A 21,364-nucleotide genomic window follows, 5' to 3' on the forward strand; every position below is an offset into this window, starting at 1 on the left:
GGCTGCCTTGCAACACTGTAAAAGCACTGGGGCAGCAGTATTGCTGTAATTAAATATCCTTTGCAACAGCCTGGAGAAGCGGAAACACTCTGGTCGTCTAAGATGTGTAGTCATAGAGCAACGCTCTTGGGACTCTTGCATAAGGATTAACTCTTTCTCAGGCATTTTAATGTGACAGCATCAGCTCCCACATATGTAGCTCAATCAACAAGCGTGTATTGATATGCTGATCGAATTTATATGTTTTATTGGTTGAAACTGGAAGGGAGGGAATTCTTAAAGCTGTCTGATGTGGGATCCAGGAGACCTAGCTTTAATTATCTGAGACTGTTCCCCTCCTCACTCTGCCATGGTTGCACTTTCAAGGGTAGGGAAAGTAGCCACAACAACAGGCAAACTCCCAGGTACATTACACATGAAGGCCTCCCAATGAACATGAGCAGTCTCCCAAACAGAATGAAGAAGCTGGCAGGCCAGGAATATCCCAGTGTGTCTCAGCTGAGTCCTCCTGAGCCTGTTGGTCAGGGTCTCACCACACACAGCTATTTCACTTCAGAGAAAACAGCCACTCAGTTACTGCTTGCTGTCTTGTTAGCTACAGGTCCTTAGGTATTAATCTGAGAGCAACATTTGGTTATCCACGTGCAATATGAGCTTTGGTGCTCTCTAAGAATTCTTCAGTGATAAAAGGTAAAAGAAAACATAGGGAAGTGGTCACTCTGACAAATTATTCTATGGGAATCAAATCTGCATAGGCAGCCACGTGATCTCAGTATCATTAAAAATATAGAAATAACACGGTTTCTTCAGTTTAAAAAATAAATTGTTAGCTAAGGGATAAAATATGCAAGAAAACAGGACAACTGTCTGTCCTTCAGGTTCACCTGGGCTTTGTGGTTGATTCAGGAGTTGTGCATCGCCCATGATGTGCCTGACTGCATCCAGGGCAGTTTGTGAATACTTTGTCAAACAGCCCCCATTTGGGCTGATACCAGGGACTGAATAAGAATCAAAACTGGGAAAAAGCTGCATAACTTGCACACCAAACTATGAAAGTAAGAGGTATAAGAATGCTCTATTTCCTGTGGAGGGAACACAGGAACACATATAGAAAAGTGGCTTTCACATTTCCTTGAGATATATAAATTAATTCTACATATCTCAGCAGCTTAAATCTTCTAGGAATATTTGCTTTTTGACCGACACTGGAGGATTTCACAGTTGTTGGCAGAATTTTTAAAATTTGGGCTTATAAGAGAGGCTAAGAGGTCTAGCTGAGAGCTACAACAGTTATCCTCTCTGTTTTGGGCATGGATGACAATACACAATTCACACTGTCCAGTGAGTAATGCTTGCACTCACTTGCTGCATTGCATTTCATAGCCTGTATTAGATTCTGGTTCCAAATACAAAGAGTAGGATTAGACTAATGTTGTAGGTTTATTTCTACATGGTTTAAAAATTAGCATTTGCTGGATTGTTTACAGCTTATTTGTGCGTTTAATATATTGAACTATGATGTATGATTTAAGTCGCAAACTCCAATACAGTATTTCTACATCCTACAGGAATGCAGAAAATTTCCTCGCGCCCTCCCCCCCACTACATATTCGTACTTCTTATATCTGCCAGATGGTGTGGAGCAAATTATTCTAGCACTCAGACCATGTGAATTTTAAGCAGATGAATATAACAGTCTGCACAGCACTTTGCCTCCTTTTATCATTGACTGTGGTGCTGGTCTGTTTGATCGCACCCCAGAACAAACAAATCTCATTAATCAGTGTTTTCCTTTTCTTACCCTTGGCTGCTTTTTCTTTTCCATTCACTTTTGGAGATTTTTTGGGAAGCTTTATTTTTAGATGGAGATAAGTTTTTTAGTTTGTTTGGCGCTTTTATTTAAAGGTGAATTTAGTGTTAAGGAAAGGTGTCTGCTTGCTAAAGATGAGAAATAGCACTGTTTGTGTATTAATGAAACTTGGACATCTGTAATGGAAGTTATCCAGTAGTAATCTACAGGAAATTACATCTCTATAGTTGAAAAGGTAATGTGATTTAAAATCCACATACCTTACATTAGTAGGACTCTTACTGAAGCTGTCATTGAAGATTACGAATTATGCAACTTGGATATAGTTACCTCACCTCAAATGTCAGCGGCATCAGCTAAACAATAATTTGATGACATCTTTTAATTTACTCTGCTGCGACTGAACTGCTCTCAAAGCATTCCTGACTTTCTGCTTTACTTTCGGTTCACAGAGTTGTAAAAATATTGGTCAGAAGGGACCTTTGGAGATCATGCGGTCTAACCTCCATAGTGGGACTATTGCCAGTGCTTGATCAGGTCAGCCTTGGCTTTATCTGGGTGAGCCTCGAAAACACTGGAGGATGGGGATTTCACTGCCTCCTTGGGGAAACAATGGTATGAAGCTGCTCTAGTGCTGCAGTGTCCTCCTAGTGAATTTTTCTTTCTGTCTAGCCCACATCTTCCTAACTACAGCTTGTGTCCATTGCCCCTTGTTACATTTTCTGTCCCTACTGAGAAGAGTTTGGGTCCTTGTGACTCCCTTTCAAGCCCTGTAGGCTGCTAGTAGATTGTTGCTTAGCTCTTCTTTGCCAGACTGAACAAGGCCAGCTCCCTCAGCTGCTCCTGGTTGGTCGCTGATGGCCAATGACCAACCACTCCTTGATGCCCCCATCTTGGTGGCCATTGGACGGACCCTCTCCAGTTTCTCAACATCCCCTTCAAACTGCAGGCTCCAAAGCTGGGCACAGACTCTAGATCTGCCCTGGTGTACCTCACCGACAGTGTCTGCATGCATCACACTCTTCACAGTTGACTTAAGAAAACAGGTGCTATTTAATAGCATTGGCTACTGAGTTCTTAAAGTAGTTTTCTTGTGTTAGGACTTTGAACGAGAAAGACCTATGGTTCTTAGAGAACTGTTGTGGAATACAGAACTTTTGGCACAGTCTTGGCATTGACTCTTGACTGCACTGGGACTGCTTACAGGTTTCAGGGAAATCATTCCGGTAGGAAGTTTACCTGGTAGCATGAATACATTGTGTCCACTCCCACTCTGGATTAAGAAGAGAAGGTAACCAAGTCATTTTTTGCAGGCCAATGCACCATCACTTGAGCACACTTCAAATAAATGTAGAACAAAAATACAGTATTTTGCCCTGTTGCTGTATCTAATAAGCTATCTGTTGTGGAGGGGAAATAGCCAAAAGTTTTGGGACTTTTTTGGAGGTGGTGATGGTTATAACACTAGTTTCAAGAACTAAATTTAATTATGTGACAGTATAATATATGCACATATTTCTGTCTGTGAAGACCTACCTACAAATAGGGAATCCATACTCGGGGGGGAGTCTTAACACTGAAGGTACAAGAACACTATAATAAGTGATAAAGAAAACCTTACTTATCTCCTCTTCAAAATTAGAAGCCCTTGTTAATATTCCAGCACAGATCTGGTTTATGGAGCTGCTGACAGTAGCAGCAGATCTATTTGAATCTAAACGAAAGCTGATGGAAGAAATAAAAATTACAGTGCAGCAGCTCACTGCTGATATCAGGGATAGTAAGGATCATGCTGAGGTGTATTGAAAGACAATATGATGAAACTCAGAAAACTGCACTCACTGAACAACAGCAAGCTCAGAATTTAGGCTGATGCTTAGCTCTCATCTTGACTCAGCCAAGGGTATCTTGTATTTAACACCGAGAATTTTTCTGTTCCTGTTTCTTCTTTCTTTCTTACTCCCCCCTGCCTCAATGACAGTCACAGTTGCATTCTACAGAGCATCTGGGCTCATCTCCTGGGAGGCTCTGTGATGCTGTACCTAGAACATATGGCCACTTTGCTCTTTCCCTGACCAAAGTTTCACCTGCAGCCTTCTCTTAATTTGTTCAATTCCTTGTTTTCCTTCTGTATTCTTTTTTCTCCAATGAAATACTCTCTCACTGTTCCTCTCTCCTTTGTGGTTTTGAATTGATTTCTCAACATTGGTAACTTGTAAATTATTGTAAATCAGAAGTAAAAGTTCATTTGTGGGAATACATAAATAGCCTATACCTGTGTGCAGAATAGGGAATACAGCCATGAGCTCTATGGATTTTAGAACAAATGGATAAAGAGTGAAATTAGTAAGAAATAGGATAATTTAGACTGAGGTTTGCAATTTCATACCAATGTGCTAGTGAAGAGATACAGGCTTGCACATGAAATGTTTGTTGGGGGCTTTAAGCCAAAAGAAGGTGATACCCTTCCTTTTCTTCAAGCGATTTATCTTTCAGTCTTACTTCCTGTGACTCTTCCACCTTCACTTTAGAACCACATCCCTTTAGAAAGTCTGAGAAGAGGCTCTGTTCAGAAAGATTAATTTTTCTTCATCTTTCTTCTGTTTCTGCTTCTCTTTCTTTTGTAACTGTCAGCTCTTGTGCTTTTCTGTCCCTTTGCCACTACTGTTTTTCCCCTTGGCATTCTCATCTTTTATACACCCTGCTCTTTCTCCTTTTCCCCAGGGGGAACACAATGTTGGAGCTGAGATAAATCTAAAGTAGGATTCCTCCAGGGAGCATCCAGATGATAGGCATAAGCAAAACTGGATGACTTTGTGAATGCAAGATTGCTAGGATAGAATGCATCTTAAAAACTTCATGCTGAAATGAATTAACATTTTTCATACTGACCCTATGAAACAGGACAAATTTCAGAACAATCAAATAGGTAGATGGATTTGAAAGCACTGACACCAATTTCAATCATAACTATTGTGGAATTAGTTCAGAAAAGTTAGATATGATAAAGCAGGAAGAAAATTTAAGATATGATAAAGCAGGTTATGAACATTTCTGTTAGCTGTTTCTTATTAGTATTAACTACTGAGAATATTTAAATTCAGTAGTATTAATCACCATGGCATTAGCCAGCAGTGGCATTTACTCTCAATCAGAACAGAGATGGGAGGTGCTGTGGCTACAAATAAAGCTACCATAGACCACCTGCAGAATCTGCACAGGTTATTGTTCGATGGTGTTTGTAAAGGAGAGGCAGCAAACCTTGCCTAGATCCATCCTGGGGATTACAAAACATTATTACCTTCAACTTCCTAGCAATGTCTCTCTGCTGGACTGTTAACACTTCCCTGCTACCCTGATCTTCCAAGAAAACAATTTATGTAAGTGCTCCCTAACTCATTTCTGTCCAAATGACTTAATGGTTAACTTACAACAGTCTAACAATCAGCTCTTGGTTAATGTGGCTTATTTGACCAAAGTCGATCAGAAAGCTTATAAAAACTACACCTATGGGAGAGCTTTAGAGTTACAGCACGTGTAGGAGGGATATTAGAGCTTTCTGTTGTATGAATGTCTATCAGGCAACAGAGCTGCTCAAGTCTTGTTCAGGTTATTTGAGATTTTTTAAATGTCCAAATAAATACACTACTAAAAAGATGAGCAGATAAGAGTCTCATCTGATTTAATATCCTCCACAAGGTTCACAGTGTTTCAGCTGCATTTTGGAAAACTTGAAATACATTTTTTCTACTTTACTGCTCCTGCAGACCAAAATGCTTTGCTGTAGGACATTGCATGCTTCTCAGAGAATATTTGTACTGAAGACTCAGTTCTTAGCCCATCATTCTTGCCCACAGGATGCTGAGCAGCATTCCCTTCTTTTAAAGGGAAGAAAATTGTCTAGGATTCTTCACAATAAAATTGCTCCAAGATATGAACTAATTTCCATTAGAGTCTGTGGAAAAGTAAAGCTAATGTCATATGATGTGTATCTCTGTGAAAAAATGCTGAATAGGTACTTTTCTAAGAACAGCTAATATTATTCATGTAAATGTATCCAAATCAATCAGGATGTCACTTTTATGTAGGATCAGTCAGCTAGTAGGTAAAAATACATAATGAAAAAAATAGCTTTTACAAGAAAATATGTAATTCTTTGCTCCTGATTCTCCACAGACATATTCAAGTGCTGAACTTTATTCACTATAAGCAGTGTCAGGCTGCTATGTGTCATGGATTTTTTCAGGAGATCTGGCAGCTGACACAGTGTCCTGTCTCCAGTTGCTTGTCTGCGTCCTCGTGCTACTCCATCTGTTGTCCTTGTTGGGAAACCAAACAGGCTAAGAAACTGCTTTTGTGTTGTTGTTGCTAGGCTCTTTTTTAGCCGTATCAGTTTCATTGCCTGATGAGCTGTGTGACTACCCAAACAACCATGCCATGACAAGGGAGAGGCCCCTGCAGAGATGGGAGCGAGCAGCCAGGACTGGGAAGGGCTGGGGCTGCTTAGGCAGTGCTACAGCACCATCGCTGAAAACCCCAGTTACTCCCATGGAACTATTTGCTGCATGATAACTATAACATAACATGTGACATATTTCATGTGTCATTGCCTAGACAGGAAGTACTTCAAAAAATGTTAAAACTGCAGAAGGAAGCACTTCCTTACCTGTCTGCCTCCCTTCTTATCATAATAGTATTACTATAACCATGTAGTATTGCTATAACAGTAGCGTTACAGATTCGTATAGTACATGAAAATACTCTGTACAACACCATACAATGCTATACAATATTATACATAATATAATAGTATTACATATTTGTAGAAAACAAAGGAAAGTTTGAACCAGCATTGCTTTATCTAGGCCATGCAGCCTCCATATGACCTAACAAGCACAGATGACTCCTGGGCATTCTCTTTTCTGGAGGCATCTCTTATAAAACCAAAATGTGCACTCACTTGATGCAAGATGGGGCACAAGAAAATGAAGCCTGAAAGTGAGCTGCTGCCTTCAGAACAAGTTATCTGCCATGCAGTCCAGGTCTAAGGGGTCTGAGCAAGACTTTGTCAGTGGTATGATCCTCACCATCCTCTTTCCCAGTACTTTTCAGATCTGGGCATAAAGCAAGCACTTACATAATGAATCCAACCTGCAGTTATCCTATGTGCCTGGGGCAGGTCCAGTTACAAGACAAGAAGGATGCCATACAAATGGCTCATCTTTGCAAAAGCAGAAGTTGTGTAACCAGCAAGGTTGCCACTACTCTAAATACAAAATGGAGCCTCGGGGTAAACAAGATAGCAGGCAGTTCTTTATATTAATCTAGATATGACTGTTACAATTAAAAAAAAATGCTGCAAGCATTGAGTTCCCCTTCTTTTCTGTTGAGGGACAAGTTGATATAATACTCCGGTCACTCCTTTGTTTTTGCAAAGAGCAGCTCTAGCAGCACTCTCTTCTTTCCTTCTAGGAACAGGCTTGCCCATGAGAGAGAAGGATGTCATTGCAAAGTATGCAATGTAACGTAACAGTGCATTAAAGAGAAAGAAAAAGGAAGGAAGAAATGAAGGAAGGGAGAGAGGGAGAGAGGAAAGGAGGAAAGGAAGGAAGGAAAGGAGGAAAGGAGGAAGGGAGGAAGCTTAGCTAATGCCTTCTTTCAACTCATATAGGATTCTTTTAGTGGTTTTCAGATTGTACTAAGATTGTTATTCCAAGCTGTGGGGAGAAGAATGACGCACACTAACATACAACCTCACTTCTACAAGGCTGGGGAATTATGGTAGGAAGTTGTCAAGAGGGAGGTTACAGGTCATTTTGATACAGCTGCAGAAGTTTAAATTCACTCTCAGTGTTTTCACCGGCTGCTGAGGATTTTTCAGCAAGTGGATTTTTAATGCATTTGGGAGAAAAAGTCTTGATTGCCTGGGAAAAGAGAAGAAAGACCTTTCTTTCCTGGGAAAGGAGGATCATTTGTTAAAAAAATTGTCCCAGCTGGGCAAGAGACAATAATTAATGTCTATGGTTTGTTACAAACTATTTCTAGGATATTACCTATTTTTAGTCCGTATAGTTTTCTACAGTTTTGTACTTTGCTATGAAGTCTGGAACTTATGAAGACAAGGACGTATGAAGATAGCAGTTCATGAGGTAGAGGTTATTAGATCACTTATTTTACATCTGAGTAGCTTTTTGGCAATCTTAGCTTGTTGAAACTGTGTATGTTCTATATAGATGTCAGAAACTAAGCAAATGAGTTTCCTAATAGTTAAGCAGAGACTCAGTGAAGATGTACCACTGGTAGATCCAGCATACCTAACCTTAGGCAGGAATATGAATGTTTTATAGGTTGTGTTTAAAAGAGAGGACTTCCAAAAACAAAACCAAAAAGTCTTAAGGGGCTAATGCAATACTGCATGTACTAAATAAATGATTTAACTAAATAAAAAAGGAATGAAAAATATATGCCACTACAGTACGTTTCTTCCCTCTGTGGATATGAAAAACTCGCAAAGAAAATGCAAGAAAGAATCAGGCCTTTACAAAAGAAGTGCTGAGTGAAAAACTTGCATTTGTTCTACTTCCAATATTCCAGCACAAGATCAAACAGGCTTGAAATCCTGATCTTCTCTGCACGCAAACAGTTCCCCATGAAATATTTACTGCTCACTAAAAACACCTTATATCTGAGGAGCTTCTCCCATGATTTCAGAGTTGGCCTAGGAAGCAGTTAGACGATAAGAAGCTTAAAAGATAAACTGCCCTCAAATACGACATAGTAGCCTGTAGTTTCAGACGTTTCCAAATGCGGAAGGTATTAAAACAACGCTACCTAAACTGCAAAGACCTAGAAGTTACCAGAATGATGTATAAATTCAGTGCATAATGAATATAATTTAGATTTATAACCTGGTTTTTCTCATTGGTGATATTTTGCATTTACATGACCTCTTCAATTTGCATTCAAAGCACATAACGAATATCTGTTCTGAGAGGTTTCTCTGAGTGACTAGAGGTGATCATAAGGCCTTGGCAAGTGACTAAAGGGCTTAGAATAGCAGCTAGCTGTCTGCAGCAAGGCATGTCCTTCTAGAGAATGTGGTCTGTTTTCAACAGTAAACTGCAACTCTGGTTAACACTGATAGAATAGCTACTTTTAAAGTCACTTCTCAGCTAAAATTTGAGAATGTGTGCTTGATAGTCCAGGCTGCAGTGAGGGGTGGGGATAAAATTCAGCGTTGTGCTCTCTTGTGTCCTATGGTCTTTTCTGCTTCATCCCTGTGGTGTCAAGTCATCATTTCCTCAGAAGATTTTAGGTATTTGGGTGAATTTTTTGTCTTCGAAATGCTACCCAACTACAATAGGGTGATGTCATTGGGCTAGGAGCCTGACATCTGCCCGTTACTGAAAGATGTAAAATAATTTATTTGTCAATAAGATCTGGTGGCTTGCTTAAGCCATTAGCTGCTGCTCTTCCTGGTTGCTCTGATACTCAGAAATGAACACTTTCCTATCTACATACAATTGCCATCTGTGTGTGTGTGTGTGTCTCTGTCTCTCTCTCTTCTTTCTTTGTTATGAAACTTTACCGAAATCATTCAGAGCATTCTGACCTGCAGGCTGAGTTACAGACATGTTCTATTTGGGATAATGTTAGTGGCCATTCACAAAACTCAGACAGTGCCTTTATGACGGATAAAGCTGGCTGTCATGGCAATACTGCTGTTACTATGCTGCCTTCCTAGAATGTGCTTCCCAGAGCAATTCAAAGCCTTGATTTATATATATTTGAAGTGTTGCAAAGTTTAGTTTCTGTAATTACAGAGAAGCTGCCTCTTTTCTTCACTGCAGAAATTGAGATCAGTCCATGTATTCATCTTCATATCTTTAAATTTGAAAAATGTGGAAGTCTGACATTTTTAAACATACTCTGATTATGGGCTCTTGTCTCAAGTATTCTTTCTCCAATGATATGACAGAACACAAAGATTAGATCCATTTATTCACATGGGTTTGCTGGGGGAGGACAGAATGAGAGCTTGTCTGTGCTGAGCATTTGCATTTAAGGCTCCTGGGTAATTTGCTAAGGGCATTATCTGTTTATATATATAAATTCTTTTAAAGCAGTGATAATTATCAGAAACATTTTTTTAAAAAAAAATAGTTTCCAGTAAATTATTTAATATCATGTGTAGTAGATTGGAGGGGGGGAAAAAAAGGGTTAGACGTTTTTAAAAAGCATACTGTAAAGAAAACATTGGAAGAGGAAGTGTGGCCGTAGCACTGGGAGCATACAGACTGGCATATATAGCATATAGACTTGGGTCTACCACAGACAACCAGCCGTATAAGAAATACACATTACAGAGATTTTAGGACTTTAACACACAAGTTACAGCTGATTTAACCTCCCTTAGCTGTCTGTCTTACAACTCTGCTTGTTATTACTGCTTCCCTTGCAGCAGTGGACGAGTAAGTGTGGTTTCACTTCACCACCCCCTTTTTTAGCTTAAACCAGAGGAGAAGGTGTATTTCAGCTAACATGCTGGACTGGGTATATCTATTTTTCTGCTCTTTATAGAGTTGGTAATCTCTAGCAAGGGAGTGAAACAATTAGCTACAGGCAGTAATTGTGACACTAGACTTCCCTGTCAGAAACCTCTCTTGTTCTAGCGTATGTCTTTGAATTACAGCTTGTCTAAGATCCATGTTTAGTCTTTGGGGAAAAAGGCAATGCACATTCAGAAAAAAGATGTAATATTTTACAGATAATGTTATTCTCCTAAACCATTAGCAGTTTTAAATGTTAATGCTCTTTTCAACCCAAATAGCATAGTAATTACTATGTGCACACCAAAATCAAAGAAATAATTCACTAGAAATTGTCTAGGAGGATTTTGATACCAATGTGTATAGTTTTTAAAACTAGGGTAAGAAATGGAGAGTCAAGGAATAGACAGCCAAATGGCAACTCATATAAATGTCTCCTGTTTCAATAATCTAAGATTTTCATTTTCATAGACGGATATAAAAGACTTAAGGGGGGGAAACCAAACTCTTATTTAAAAAATGTCTTTGAAAAGGCAGAAAATATGCTTAAATATGCCCTATTTTACACGTTCCTTTTATCCTTTAGGCTTTTGACATAACGCTTATCACTTTGTCATTAAGTCAATTTGTGCTTCTCAATCTTTTTTTCTCGTCTCATCTTATATTTGGGCTGTGATCCTGTGAAAACTTACCTACATGCTTAATTTTGCTACTCGTAGTAATCCCTTTGAAGTTAAAAGGATTATTTGCATTAGTAAAATGAGGCATGTGTGTGCTTGCAGGATGGAGGCCTTAGATTGTAAACTCTTCAGGATGGGACGAGACTGTTTATTATGCAGTTATATAGCTCAAAGCACAGTTGGGTGGATGATATATGTTCAGCAGTTTGCAAAGTGCTGTTAATAGAGACAGCTAGTTAGTGGGATATCAGTCGAACACATAGCACTCAAGTGGCTGCTCACCCCAGAAGACACACAATCCACTTCTTTTCCGCTTTTGCTGGGGAGGTATAGCCATTTTTAAGATTTCATACCTGCTGAGGTATCTGCTTTGTTTTTCCCACCTCCTGAAACAGAAACTGAAACTTCATTGGTGTTGGCCAACCTGGAGCAAGATCCTAAGTGGCTTTATGCTGCTGTACACGGGCAGGAGCAATCAAGATCTAGAATGTACAGCTCTCCAGGCAGAGCTCTCTGTGCTCCCGATGTTGAGCAGTTGCTGCCTTCTGAGAACCATCGCAACTAATGCATGTAATGCTTTTATCTTCGCCCCTTGTTTTCCCACTTACCACCCAGCCACTAAGAGCCACTAAAGTTTTTTGTGTGTGTGTGCATGTATTTTTTCCCCTTCTCTGATTAGCTGAATGTCTCCTCTTCAAGCACTCTATTTCAATAATCATTTTCTTTTGTTTAAGACAGACGTCATTTAAAAGCCACTTGGGGAGATGCATAGAAAGCCTTCCCTAGCTACACTCTGAGAATGCAGCTCTGTGTATACTGCCACAGGAACAGAGGAAATGAGCTTGATATTTGGGACAGAGAGAGATCCCTATATGACACTTAACCTCTGGCAAACTCTGATAGATATCCCAGATTTTTTTATTTTTTATTTTTAATATAACTTGGAAAATGACTTCTGGCTTTGCATGAAAAGCTCAAGATCCGTGGTTATTATTATTTTTTTCCCCAGGAATATTTATTTCAGTTGATAACTTCAAGCAGAAAAATGGTATTTTTATTGCTGTAGTGTCTAGAATGCCAGTTGAGCTGAGGGTGCCATTGTTGTATTATCTAAAATGAGTGACAGACAGAAACACTCTTCTACTAAACAATATACTCTAAGAACTTGTCTTCATGGAATATTTTAGTAGTTATACTGATCTAACTCCAGAACACGAAGCCATGGACGAACACCCACTTGCTGAGCTGGCTGTGCTTGTGGAACAGGTCACTGCTGCTAGATGATCTCTTCTGACCATTTTCAGATGTGCTAGCTGAGCCATTTGTGAGAATGCACCTTTGTCCTCACAGTTAGAGTTAACAAAAATGTATTATTCAAAACATCTAAGCTAACCCAGTTTCTTTGACCAAAATGCTTAGGGAGTGACTGTTCATGCAAGTAGCTAAGCAAAGGTTGTGGTAATCTCTGGCAGAAAGGCAGGGAAGAACAGCAGGGAACAAGCCTTGCGGAGCACATGTTTTTCATCAAATGTACCTCGATGAAGAGATACAGTAATATTATGGAAGTGCTTTTAATTTCTATCTTATCTAGTATATGAATTTTAACCAGTACAATGGCACTTAGGGAACATGAAATATACTGGGAAAGGAGGAGCAACAGAGAAGAGAACAGTTCAAGAAGTATCAAGAAATGTGCTTCTTGCCTTTCCGGAAGCTCTCAGAGACTGACTTTAAGAGTTGTGCTAAAGTATCAAGTGACTGTTTTTGAAAGCAAAGGCAGCTGCTTAGACTTAGTGCTGGACAAGAGGAGAAATGGCTGAAGGAACTGGTTGTGTGAACTCAGAGGTTGGTCTGTCAAGCACTGTGTGCTTCTACCAGCATGGGAACAGTCTGCTTCCTGAAGATGTGGTCATTTAGAGGCATCTCATTTGCTTGACTTCTTCTTCTTCTGCCCAGGCTCATTTGTGCCCTCAGTTAGAGGACAAACGTGGTTTGTGTGGGCAGTTAACTCAGTTCTTGGAAGGTGCTGAGGGGAGGTAGGAGATGGGGAACACAGCTCAGGGTCACCAGAAACAACTCTGAGGACTGGCTTTCTGGAGCAGGCCAGAGCTGTAGACTGCTGATGTTGGCTGGAAGTGTGAAAAATAATGCATCACAGCTGTAAGTATACAAGTGAAACCTTTTAACTATAGTGAGGAAATAGCACTTTTAACTCACGTGTCTTGTTTTACTTCAGGAATTGTGTTACTAAATGACAGTGTAGCTGTGTTCGCCCCTAGAAAACTTTGCTGTGGTAATGGTGACCATGTCTACAGGTGGTTCTATTACGAGCATGGGCTTCCATTGTACTGGCAATCTCAGACATGGAAGACAAAGTACAAGAGAAAGTAGAAAACAAGCTGCAAGAGAAAGAGGCAAAACCTGTGTTTCTGTGTCTTCGAGACCATTTTTTTTCCCTCACAAAATTCATCCATTAATACTTATCATTGACATTTGAATAGTGAAAGGCTGCGTGTGCTTTCAGAGCTTGTAGTTTGAATGTCACTGGTTTTACTAGTAATTTCTTCTGCTACAGGTGACTTGTGAAAGATTGCATTTTTTCCGCACTCAAGGATAATATACCCAGGGAAGTGTGCGATGGTCTAAAACAGGTATTTGATGATATAGTTATCCTGGTGTAAACTCCCTCTGTGGAAACCCCTGTTTCAGCTCACAGGAGAGCAGGGCAGACTGTGGAAGCGGGCTTTCCCTGTAGGACACATCCAGGCCGCCTGACCGCAGCAGGACAACCCTACGAGCCCTATTACCCTGAGGTAATACCACCCCCCCCCCCCACCGCCATTTTGGCGGCCCCTCCGCCCGGCTCGCAGCGGGCGGGGCGAGGCGGGGCGGGCTCCGCCGAGCGCTCCCGCGGCTGGCGCAGCCCCGGCGCTTCCTTCCGGCCGCCATTTTAGCGCTGCGCCTGGCCTCGCGGCGCCGCCGCCGTTGCTGCCGCCGCCGCCGCCGGTGGAAGCGGAGCGGAGAGCCGAGCCGAGCGCGCCCCGCCGGGCCCATCCCGCCGCCATGTCCAAGCGCCACCGCCTAGACCTTGGGGACGATTACAGCTCCAGCAAGAAGCGCTCCGACGGGTAAGCGGCGGCGGCGCGGCCCGCGGTGGTTTCCCCCCCCCTCCCCCCCATCCCCGCCGCCATCCGCTGCCCATCGCGGCCGGGGCGGGGTGCGGGCGGTGTGGGCCCGGCCGCTGCCTCCCTCGGGAGGGCCCCGGGGGCGGCGGCAGCGAGGGGCCTAGGCCCGGGGGCGGCCTCAGAGCCGCGTGGGGAGGGGGAAGGGAGCGGGTCCCGGGAGGGCTGGGCGCCGCGGGGGCGGCTTTGTGTGCCTTGCCCCGCCGCCTGCGGTTTTTATTTTTATTTTTTTTTTGGGGGGTTTCTTCCCTTCTGGTTTGTGAGGTCTGGGAGATGCGGGCCTGGAGATCAGCGTGAGGCTTGGTCGGCCGGTGTAACGAGTGCCGAGCCGCGGCGGAGCGGTGTTCCTTTGTTAATGGCTTTCCCTCGGCAGCAGGCAGGGATGGGTCTGGCTCTGAGGGTCAGCGTTAGGTGGGGTGGGGGGGGGATTATAGGTTTTTTCCTTTGTTTTGCACAAGTTAGTTTTGGGACTCCTGGTCTCCATCAGATTTTCATTAAGGTTAATGAAACTGCGGGAGTACAGGCCATGCGCTGGTGCCATCCGTTTATTCACAGTTGTTTTACTGCCTTTTCTGCATAATCCCCTTTCCCTTTTCGTGGGGAGACAGTGATTCCAAAGGTAAATTTCTAAATAGGGAAGGAACAGAAAGAAGTACTATTTTTACGTAGTCCACCCTTCTTGGTGTAGCACAGAAGACTTCCCTGAATCAATCCCTTCCTGAAGTCCAACAGCATTGTTTAGGCGGGAGTAGTAAGAGTATTTATCTGATAAAAATGCCTAGTCTTCTCAAAACTAGCAAGAACTACAAGTCCACCATAACAGTTAGCATTCATTGATAAACAGTCTTTGCTCTTCAAGTAGAACTTGTTTTTCTTAAAGGCGAGCTTGTGTAGCTCCAGTTTCTAGCCAGTAGTTCAATGAATTTGTCCTCTGCTGAACTGAAACTAATGTTTATTATTGAACATCTATTTCCTGCATGGAGGAACAGTGTCATGTTTTTTTTTTTAATTATATGGATCAAGTTATGTATCTCTTTTAATACATTTCCCCCGATTTGCCAGCAGTTTGCATAACTCTTTGTGCATCCAGAGAAGTTGCACATGCATGCTTTTTTGTTTGTAAAACAGACTTTAGTAAAATTTTCAAGTGGTTATGCCACAATTGGGTATTAAATGGTTATGGTACAACTGTTATGGTCGTCTGTACGGATACTCCTAGGTCAGTAGTTCCTTGTTTGTGTGTTGGTGGGTTTTGTATTTCTGGTATGGTTTTATTATGTGGCATTGTTTCTACTGCCATCCTGAACTCTTCCCATTTTGTAAAAACTGTGATCAGTTCCCAACAGTGGAACAAATTTGTTACCCAGAAGTCTTTGGCTCTTATGGCACCTAAAACCTCCACAGATGCTGGTTTTGTGCCCCTTCCTCTGCCAGTAGCAGCATGAAATGGCGTAGGACCAAGAACAAGTCACTATGAGCAGAATTGTCTGGTTGTTTCTAGTATTCCTTGAGATCTGAGTTCAGCGAGCACAAGGCATAGTAACCTTATATTGTCCTGGCTTGTTTAAGGATTGCTAAGTTTTACAGCATGTAGAAGGCTGAGATACAGAGAGGTTCTTGTTACTAGCATGCATGTACTTGTCTTCCTCTGTGCAGAGTGCCTTTATGCAATTTAGTTGGTTTGAAACTGGATTAAGCTGAATTAGCTCTTTGAATAGATACCACTTCAAATGCAGAGTAGTCATGTACTTTGCATCCAGACTGGGTTGCCGAACTGCAATATACAAGTTGTGTCAAGTTACCAAGTAGGGGTTTAGTTCCTTTTCAACTGAGGCCTGTGCAACCCTACGTGGCAGTGATGCCAGGCCGACAGGCTTGTAGTTGTTCTTGTAACCTTAAGCACAGGCATGGCACCTGTTATCTTCTGGGCTTGAAGTATCATCCGTAAAGAAAAAACTTTTTGGAAAAATGTGAATAGTTTCGAAGACTTTCTGTTAAAATGCTGCTGTGTGAAATGCATACCACAATTTTACACTGGTATTTTTTTTCCAAGCATAGTTCAGTTGGTGTTGTGTAACATCACAGTTGCTGTTAGTGGGATGTATTGTTCTGTTTAATTTCTTTTCTTTATTTTTTTATGTATAAAGTGGAAATTGCATTTAACAGCGTTAGTTTTTTGCATCAGCTGCAATCAACTACTGCCATGTCTGTTTAGTAGTGGTGAAAATATCATTGATGTTCTGCTAGATATGCTTAGACTTCTACTGTGGTGAATGGTGGTTTTACCTGGCCCTTTGTGTTGTCAGTTTTGTTTTTCATCCTCTAATTTAGTGTTACTGTGTTTCTTTTGCATCTATATGTGTGGCTATAAGGAAGTGACTGCAAGTAGCAGATCAGACAAAAACAACAAACAACAACTAGCCAAACAAAAAAATCTCCAACAAAACTGACCACCCCCAACAAGCTCTTCCTGATTATGGAGGTTGTGATGGGCTTCATGCACAAAACAAACATGATTAAATTTTGGTTCTTTTACATTAATTGTTCATTTTTGGGTTTGAGATCAGTATTCTCAGTGCAATGATGAAAAGTAACTTACATGTGATAGTTTACAGATGAAGAGCTGCCAAGTTGCATTTTTAGAAAGTTCAGTAAATGCACTTGGCAGAATAGCTGCCATTCCTCCTTTCCCTTGTTGATGCAAGGCATCTGGATGTGGCTGCTGAATTTCAGTAATAATGGAAGACTGGAAATGTTTCTAGGAAAAAGTACTACTGTGAAACAATTAATACTGGAGATTAAATTTGAGGACATGGTATATATTGTGTGCTTTCTTTATGATGACATCTAGTTTTCCCCTTCTATCCTAAACATTTTAAAACAGAGAACTCTTGGTTAACCTCTAAGTAGACTTTTTGGCTTTTGAAACGTAGATAGAACTGGATGGGTTAATTTTATTGTACGAATTAGCAGTTTTTAAGAGTTAAATGAAGTAACAGAGATAGGGAGTTAACAGAATTTTCCATTCTGGATCGTGTTTGTTGTTCGTTTAATCAAGTGTCTTGTACTTGAGGTTGTATTTGTATATATGCTGTAAACTCAGCCAAATAGCTGCCGGCACAGAAGGCAACTGTTGTGCTGCAGGAGAGTGTTTGGAAGACTAGAGAACTGATTGGGGCTAGAATTAATGTTGGTGGAAGGGTCTGGGGAGGGCTTGCTCTTCACAGGGCTGCTAAGTTTGCGTGCCAACGCAAGGGAAGAGTTGGTAACAGCATCAGGCTGTTCCTTTTAGCACGAGTGCTGGTTTCTGCCACTTTGAAGCTTACCTGGAGATAAACTGCATCTGCTGTGTGGAAGCTTCTGACACACTGGTTAAGTAAACAGCTAGGGAACAGTCTGTTGCTGAAGGGTTTTTCTTTCTAGTTCTTCGTTGGTATCTAGTCCAAGTGGGGAAAACAACAACGACAGAAGCCATCAGTAGCATGTATTGTTCTTCCCTTCAATGAATGGGCTGTTTACCAGGTTGTTGCATTTTACCCTTGCTTTACCACACTTAAGTTTCTTTTACACCCTTATTTTGTTTCTTATTACTTATGTTACTGTCTGACCGTACGTTTGCTTATCCCAATACCTGCATACATTTAAAAATGCTAATTGTGAATAGCTCATTAACTGCAAGTTCAAAGCTTGATTCCTGTCTGACATGTGCTACTAGACCCTTCCACCACTATGCGTAGCATTATGGAGCTTAGTTCCTTCAGTTTGCAATGGGTAACTTTTCCCTACCAGTACATAAAAACCTACTGAATTCTGTAATATTTGCCTGTTGTTGCACAATAAGGAGAGATTTCTAGCTTGCACGGTACTTGACCACGTTATAAGTGATGTTGAAGCTGTGGTGTCTCAGATGCAAGCAAATGATCTAAAATGCCCTCAATTTTTAGATAGTTCAGCATCCAAAACTTCAGGAAAATCTGTATGAAAGTGAATTAGGTCAGCCACAATAAGCAGTGTATTTTGGGACCCTTCTTTCTTTTCAATGGGTCTGTGTTAAAGAAGTGTTCTCAAAGTTATGTGTGACAGCCTCTGAAGTCATGGTATGTCAGAGTATTGAGGGAGCAAATATGGTCTGCATAGATTTTCTCTTGTATGGGAAGTGCTGCTCCTTCTGGATCCCCAGCATGTTTTCTTTCCTGTACGCAGGATTTTCCTTATTACTTTACTGGTTACATTTCAATGGCAGCTGCATAGTTTAAAAAAAAACAAAAACAAAAACCACCAACAAAATTCTGTTCATTATAGGCATGCATGTGTGCAGGTAAATAAGTGGGGAGGTCCTGTTTTCCCTTAATTACTATTCCTATAAATGTTTATATCTGCGTTCACTCTGAAGTTGGTGTTTAGTTCCAGTTTGTTGCTTTGCCTTTTTGATGGGATCTCAGTTGTTAACATAATGCATGCTCACATGCGTGTTTACGTTAAAAAAAAAAAAGGCAGTGATTGCAGATGAAAATGCCACTAATCTTTTCGCTTGTCCTAGTTTCAAATGCGGTGGGGTGTTTTCATAAAGCAGGACTCACTTCAAAGTGCTGAATCACAGTAAGTTTTAGATCTCCATTAAAAACATGTAGTTACAGTTCTTAGGGTGAAGGTAATGATTTCTTGATGAGTGTATTAGTGTTCAGTAGGGAGTGTGAAATTATGTGCAAAACAAGTACATAGATCCTCAAAATCAGAAACTGCCACTAAGACTGAGGTTGGAGTTTGAATTGAGTGTTTAATTAGAGCGAAAATAATACTGTTTTTTCATTGCATTCCCAAAATCATTATTTTGCGGGCTTAATGGTTGCAAGAAAGTATGATTTGTGTTCTGATACAAGTAATAGGCAAATTCAAGGTTGTTTGAGGTTAAATACGAATTATGTCCCCTTGACCTATTTGATTCTTAACTAACCTTATTTTAGCTTTGTATATTACTTTATTTCAGGGAAAATGAACCAAATGCAGCAAACTTGCAACTTGAAGTAGCGTTAATATCTAGTGTCTCCTTACGTACATATCTTTAAGTTTGTATACCTATTTGTTAAGATGAAGAAGTGCAAAAGTTACTGACATTTGTTTAGGTAACGTGCAGATTTTTACAACTCATGCAGTTACAGCTGTGTAGATGCTGTTGAGGCTTGGTAACAAATGGGAATACAAATGTTGAAGTAGGTGGCAGGAGGTGATACTGGAGAAGACGGCGCAACTGTAATGGCTGGTGTTAAGTAAATTTCAAATTCAACAGTTTGTATATCAAAGTTGATTGAGTCATAATTGTATGGAAGACTTTAAACAAAAATCTACAGAGTAATTGTGGCATGTTAAAATGATACATGAACCCTGAAGAAGTTTGATTTTAAGTTTTTTGCAGTTGGTGTAATTCTCTTGCTAAGTAGGTGAGAAGAGCATTTAGTGTTACTTTTCTATGCTAGTAACAAGTAGTGACAGGAAGACTTGTGGGGAGTCAAGAATGTACAGCAGGTTACTGATAATCATTAAATGAAGGGGGCGAAGATGATGCTCTCTATGTGATGGCTTTCTTCAGTCCTCTCTATAATGAGAGCATCTGTGGCAGCAGTGCTCATGTTCAGCGGGTGTACCTAATAGTCAATGTGCACTGCGTGCTGTTGCGCTCTGATGCTTGTACTTCCAGGTAACGGTTTTCAGGACTCCTTAAAAATACTTGGTTTATATCCTCTTCGCAGTAGAGACCTCTAAAGTCACTTTGTATTTAAATTCCAATTTTGCATTTAAATATTCAAGTACCTAATTTTCTGCTGTGTTTTCTAACTCATTTTAGGAAAGATCGTGACCGGGACAGAGACCGTGATGACCGGAAAGATCGTGACAGGGATCGTGACAGAGATAGAGATCGTGACAGAGAAAGGGAGAAGGAAAAGGAATTGCGAGCAGCATCTAACTCTACGCTCATTGCTGCTGGGTTACCACCTATGAAACCAGCAATGATTCCACACAGTATTAACCCTTTCACAAATCTTCCACATACACCTCGTTACTATGACATCCTGAAAAAACGGCTACAGCTTCCTGTCTGGGAATATAAAGAAAGATTTACAGATATTTTGATTAGGCATCAGTCATTTGTACTGGTTGGAGAGACTGGGTCTGGTAAAACAACACAGGTGAGTTCTTAGTTACGTGATGGTGCAGTTTTTAAAGATTGAGACTGTCGTTAGGTGCAGGGGTTGTACCTTTCTTTCGTTTCTTGAAATCAATTGTGCAAAACCCCCACAATTCATGGGCAAAAATAATTTGATTATTTCATATGCTTAATGCATGCAGAAGTATGTGAGAAGAATCTTTAAGCATCTTCCCTTTTCACGGTCAACTCCTGATCTCTTACAGACTCTGTGGTAGTTATCTTTGTGGTAGAAGAAGATAGTTTTTAACTGCTAGACAGAAGTGTACACATTCACAAACTGATGTGATGGTTCCAAATTTACAGCCATTTTGCTGTGTAGGTAGCAGTTTGAAAGTAGGAAAAATGTTACAGAAATAAGCACTTGTTAGTGTTCTGTGAAATGTAGTGCTACAGGTAGGAACTTAATGGGAACTGGAATGTCGCATACAATTCAGACCTGATCTTTCTCAGCACTGAAAGTAAGGACAGCAGGTCTGCTGAGCTTCTTTAGTTCTTAAGAATTGTGGGGATTGGTAAAATGGGGAAGATTTAAGAAAAGGCACATCACTGTGTGTATAGCTGGACAAACCTGCTTAAAACTTCAGTCTATCCTCTGATTTGCTGTTTAAAATCTGTATGGTAAAGTGATATAAACAAGTCCTTTGCTCTATAACCTGCTAAATTCCTTTTATCTTGACATAATGAAAAACTGAAGGATATTGTAGTCTTCATAAAATGGATTATAACTAACTTAGAGAATTTTTTTTAGTTACAAAATAAAATTTGAAAGTCTGGAAAATGTAAAAGGACAGTGTAGTGAATGCCTTTTTATATGTGTGCTTGAAATATTTGAAGTTATTTACCCTTTTTGCTGCACGTTTTGAGAACCATCTTCTTGTTTGGAAGGTACCTTAGGGCTGTGTTGCTTTTTTAATGTGTCAGCGGAGACCAGCTTTTTA

The 21,364-nt window shown here is 40.7% G+C and overlaps 1 protein-coding gene across 1 annotated transcript in view; it reads left to right on the forward strand.

Annotated features, from left to right (window-relative positions):
• The first annotated feature begins 13,916 nt into the window (after nucleotides 1-13,916).
• Nucleotides 13,917-21,364, forward strand: part of DHX15 (DEAH-box helicase 15) — a 46,832-nt gene continuing 39,384 nt past the window's right edge. The window contains exons 1-2 of the mRNA XM_040554940.1: nucleotides 13,917-14,167; nucleotides 20,064-20,406. Of these exons, the coding sequence (XP_040410874.1) occupies nucleotides 14,103-14,167; nucleotides 20,064-20,406 (408 nt within the window). The 5' untranslated portion in view covers nucleotides 13,917-14,102. The remainder of the gene's footprint in view (nucleotides 14,168-20,063; nucleotides 20,407-21,364) is intronic.

This window comes from Cygnus olor, chromosome 4 (assembly GCF_009769625.2).
Source record: "Cygnus olor isolate bCygOlo1 chromosome 4, bCygOlo1.pri.v2, whole genome shotgun sequence".
In the NCBI taxonomy this organism is placed as follows: Eukaryota; Metazoa; Chordata; class Aves; order Anseriformes; family Anatidae; genus Cygnus; species Cygnus olor.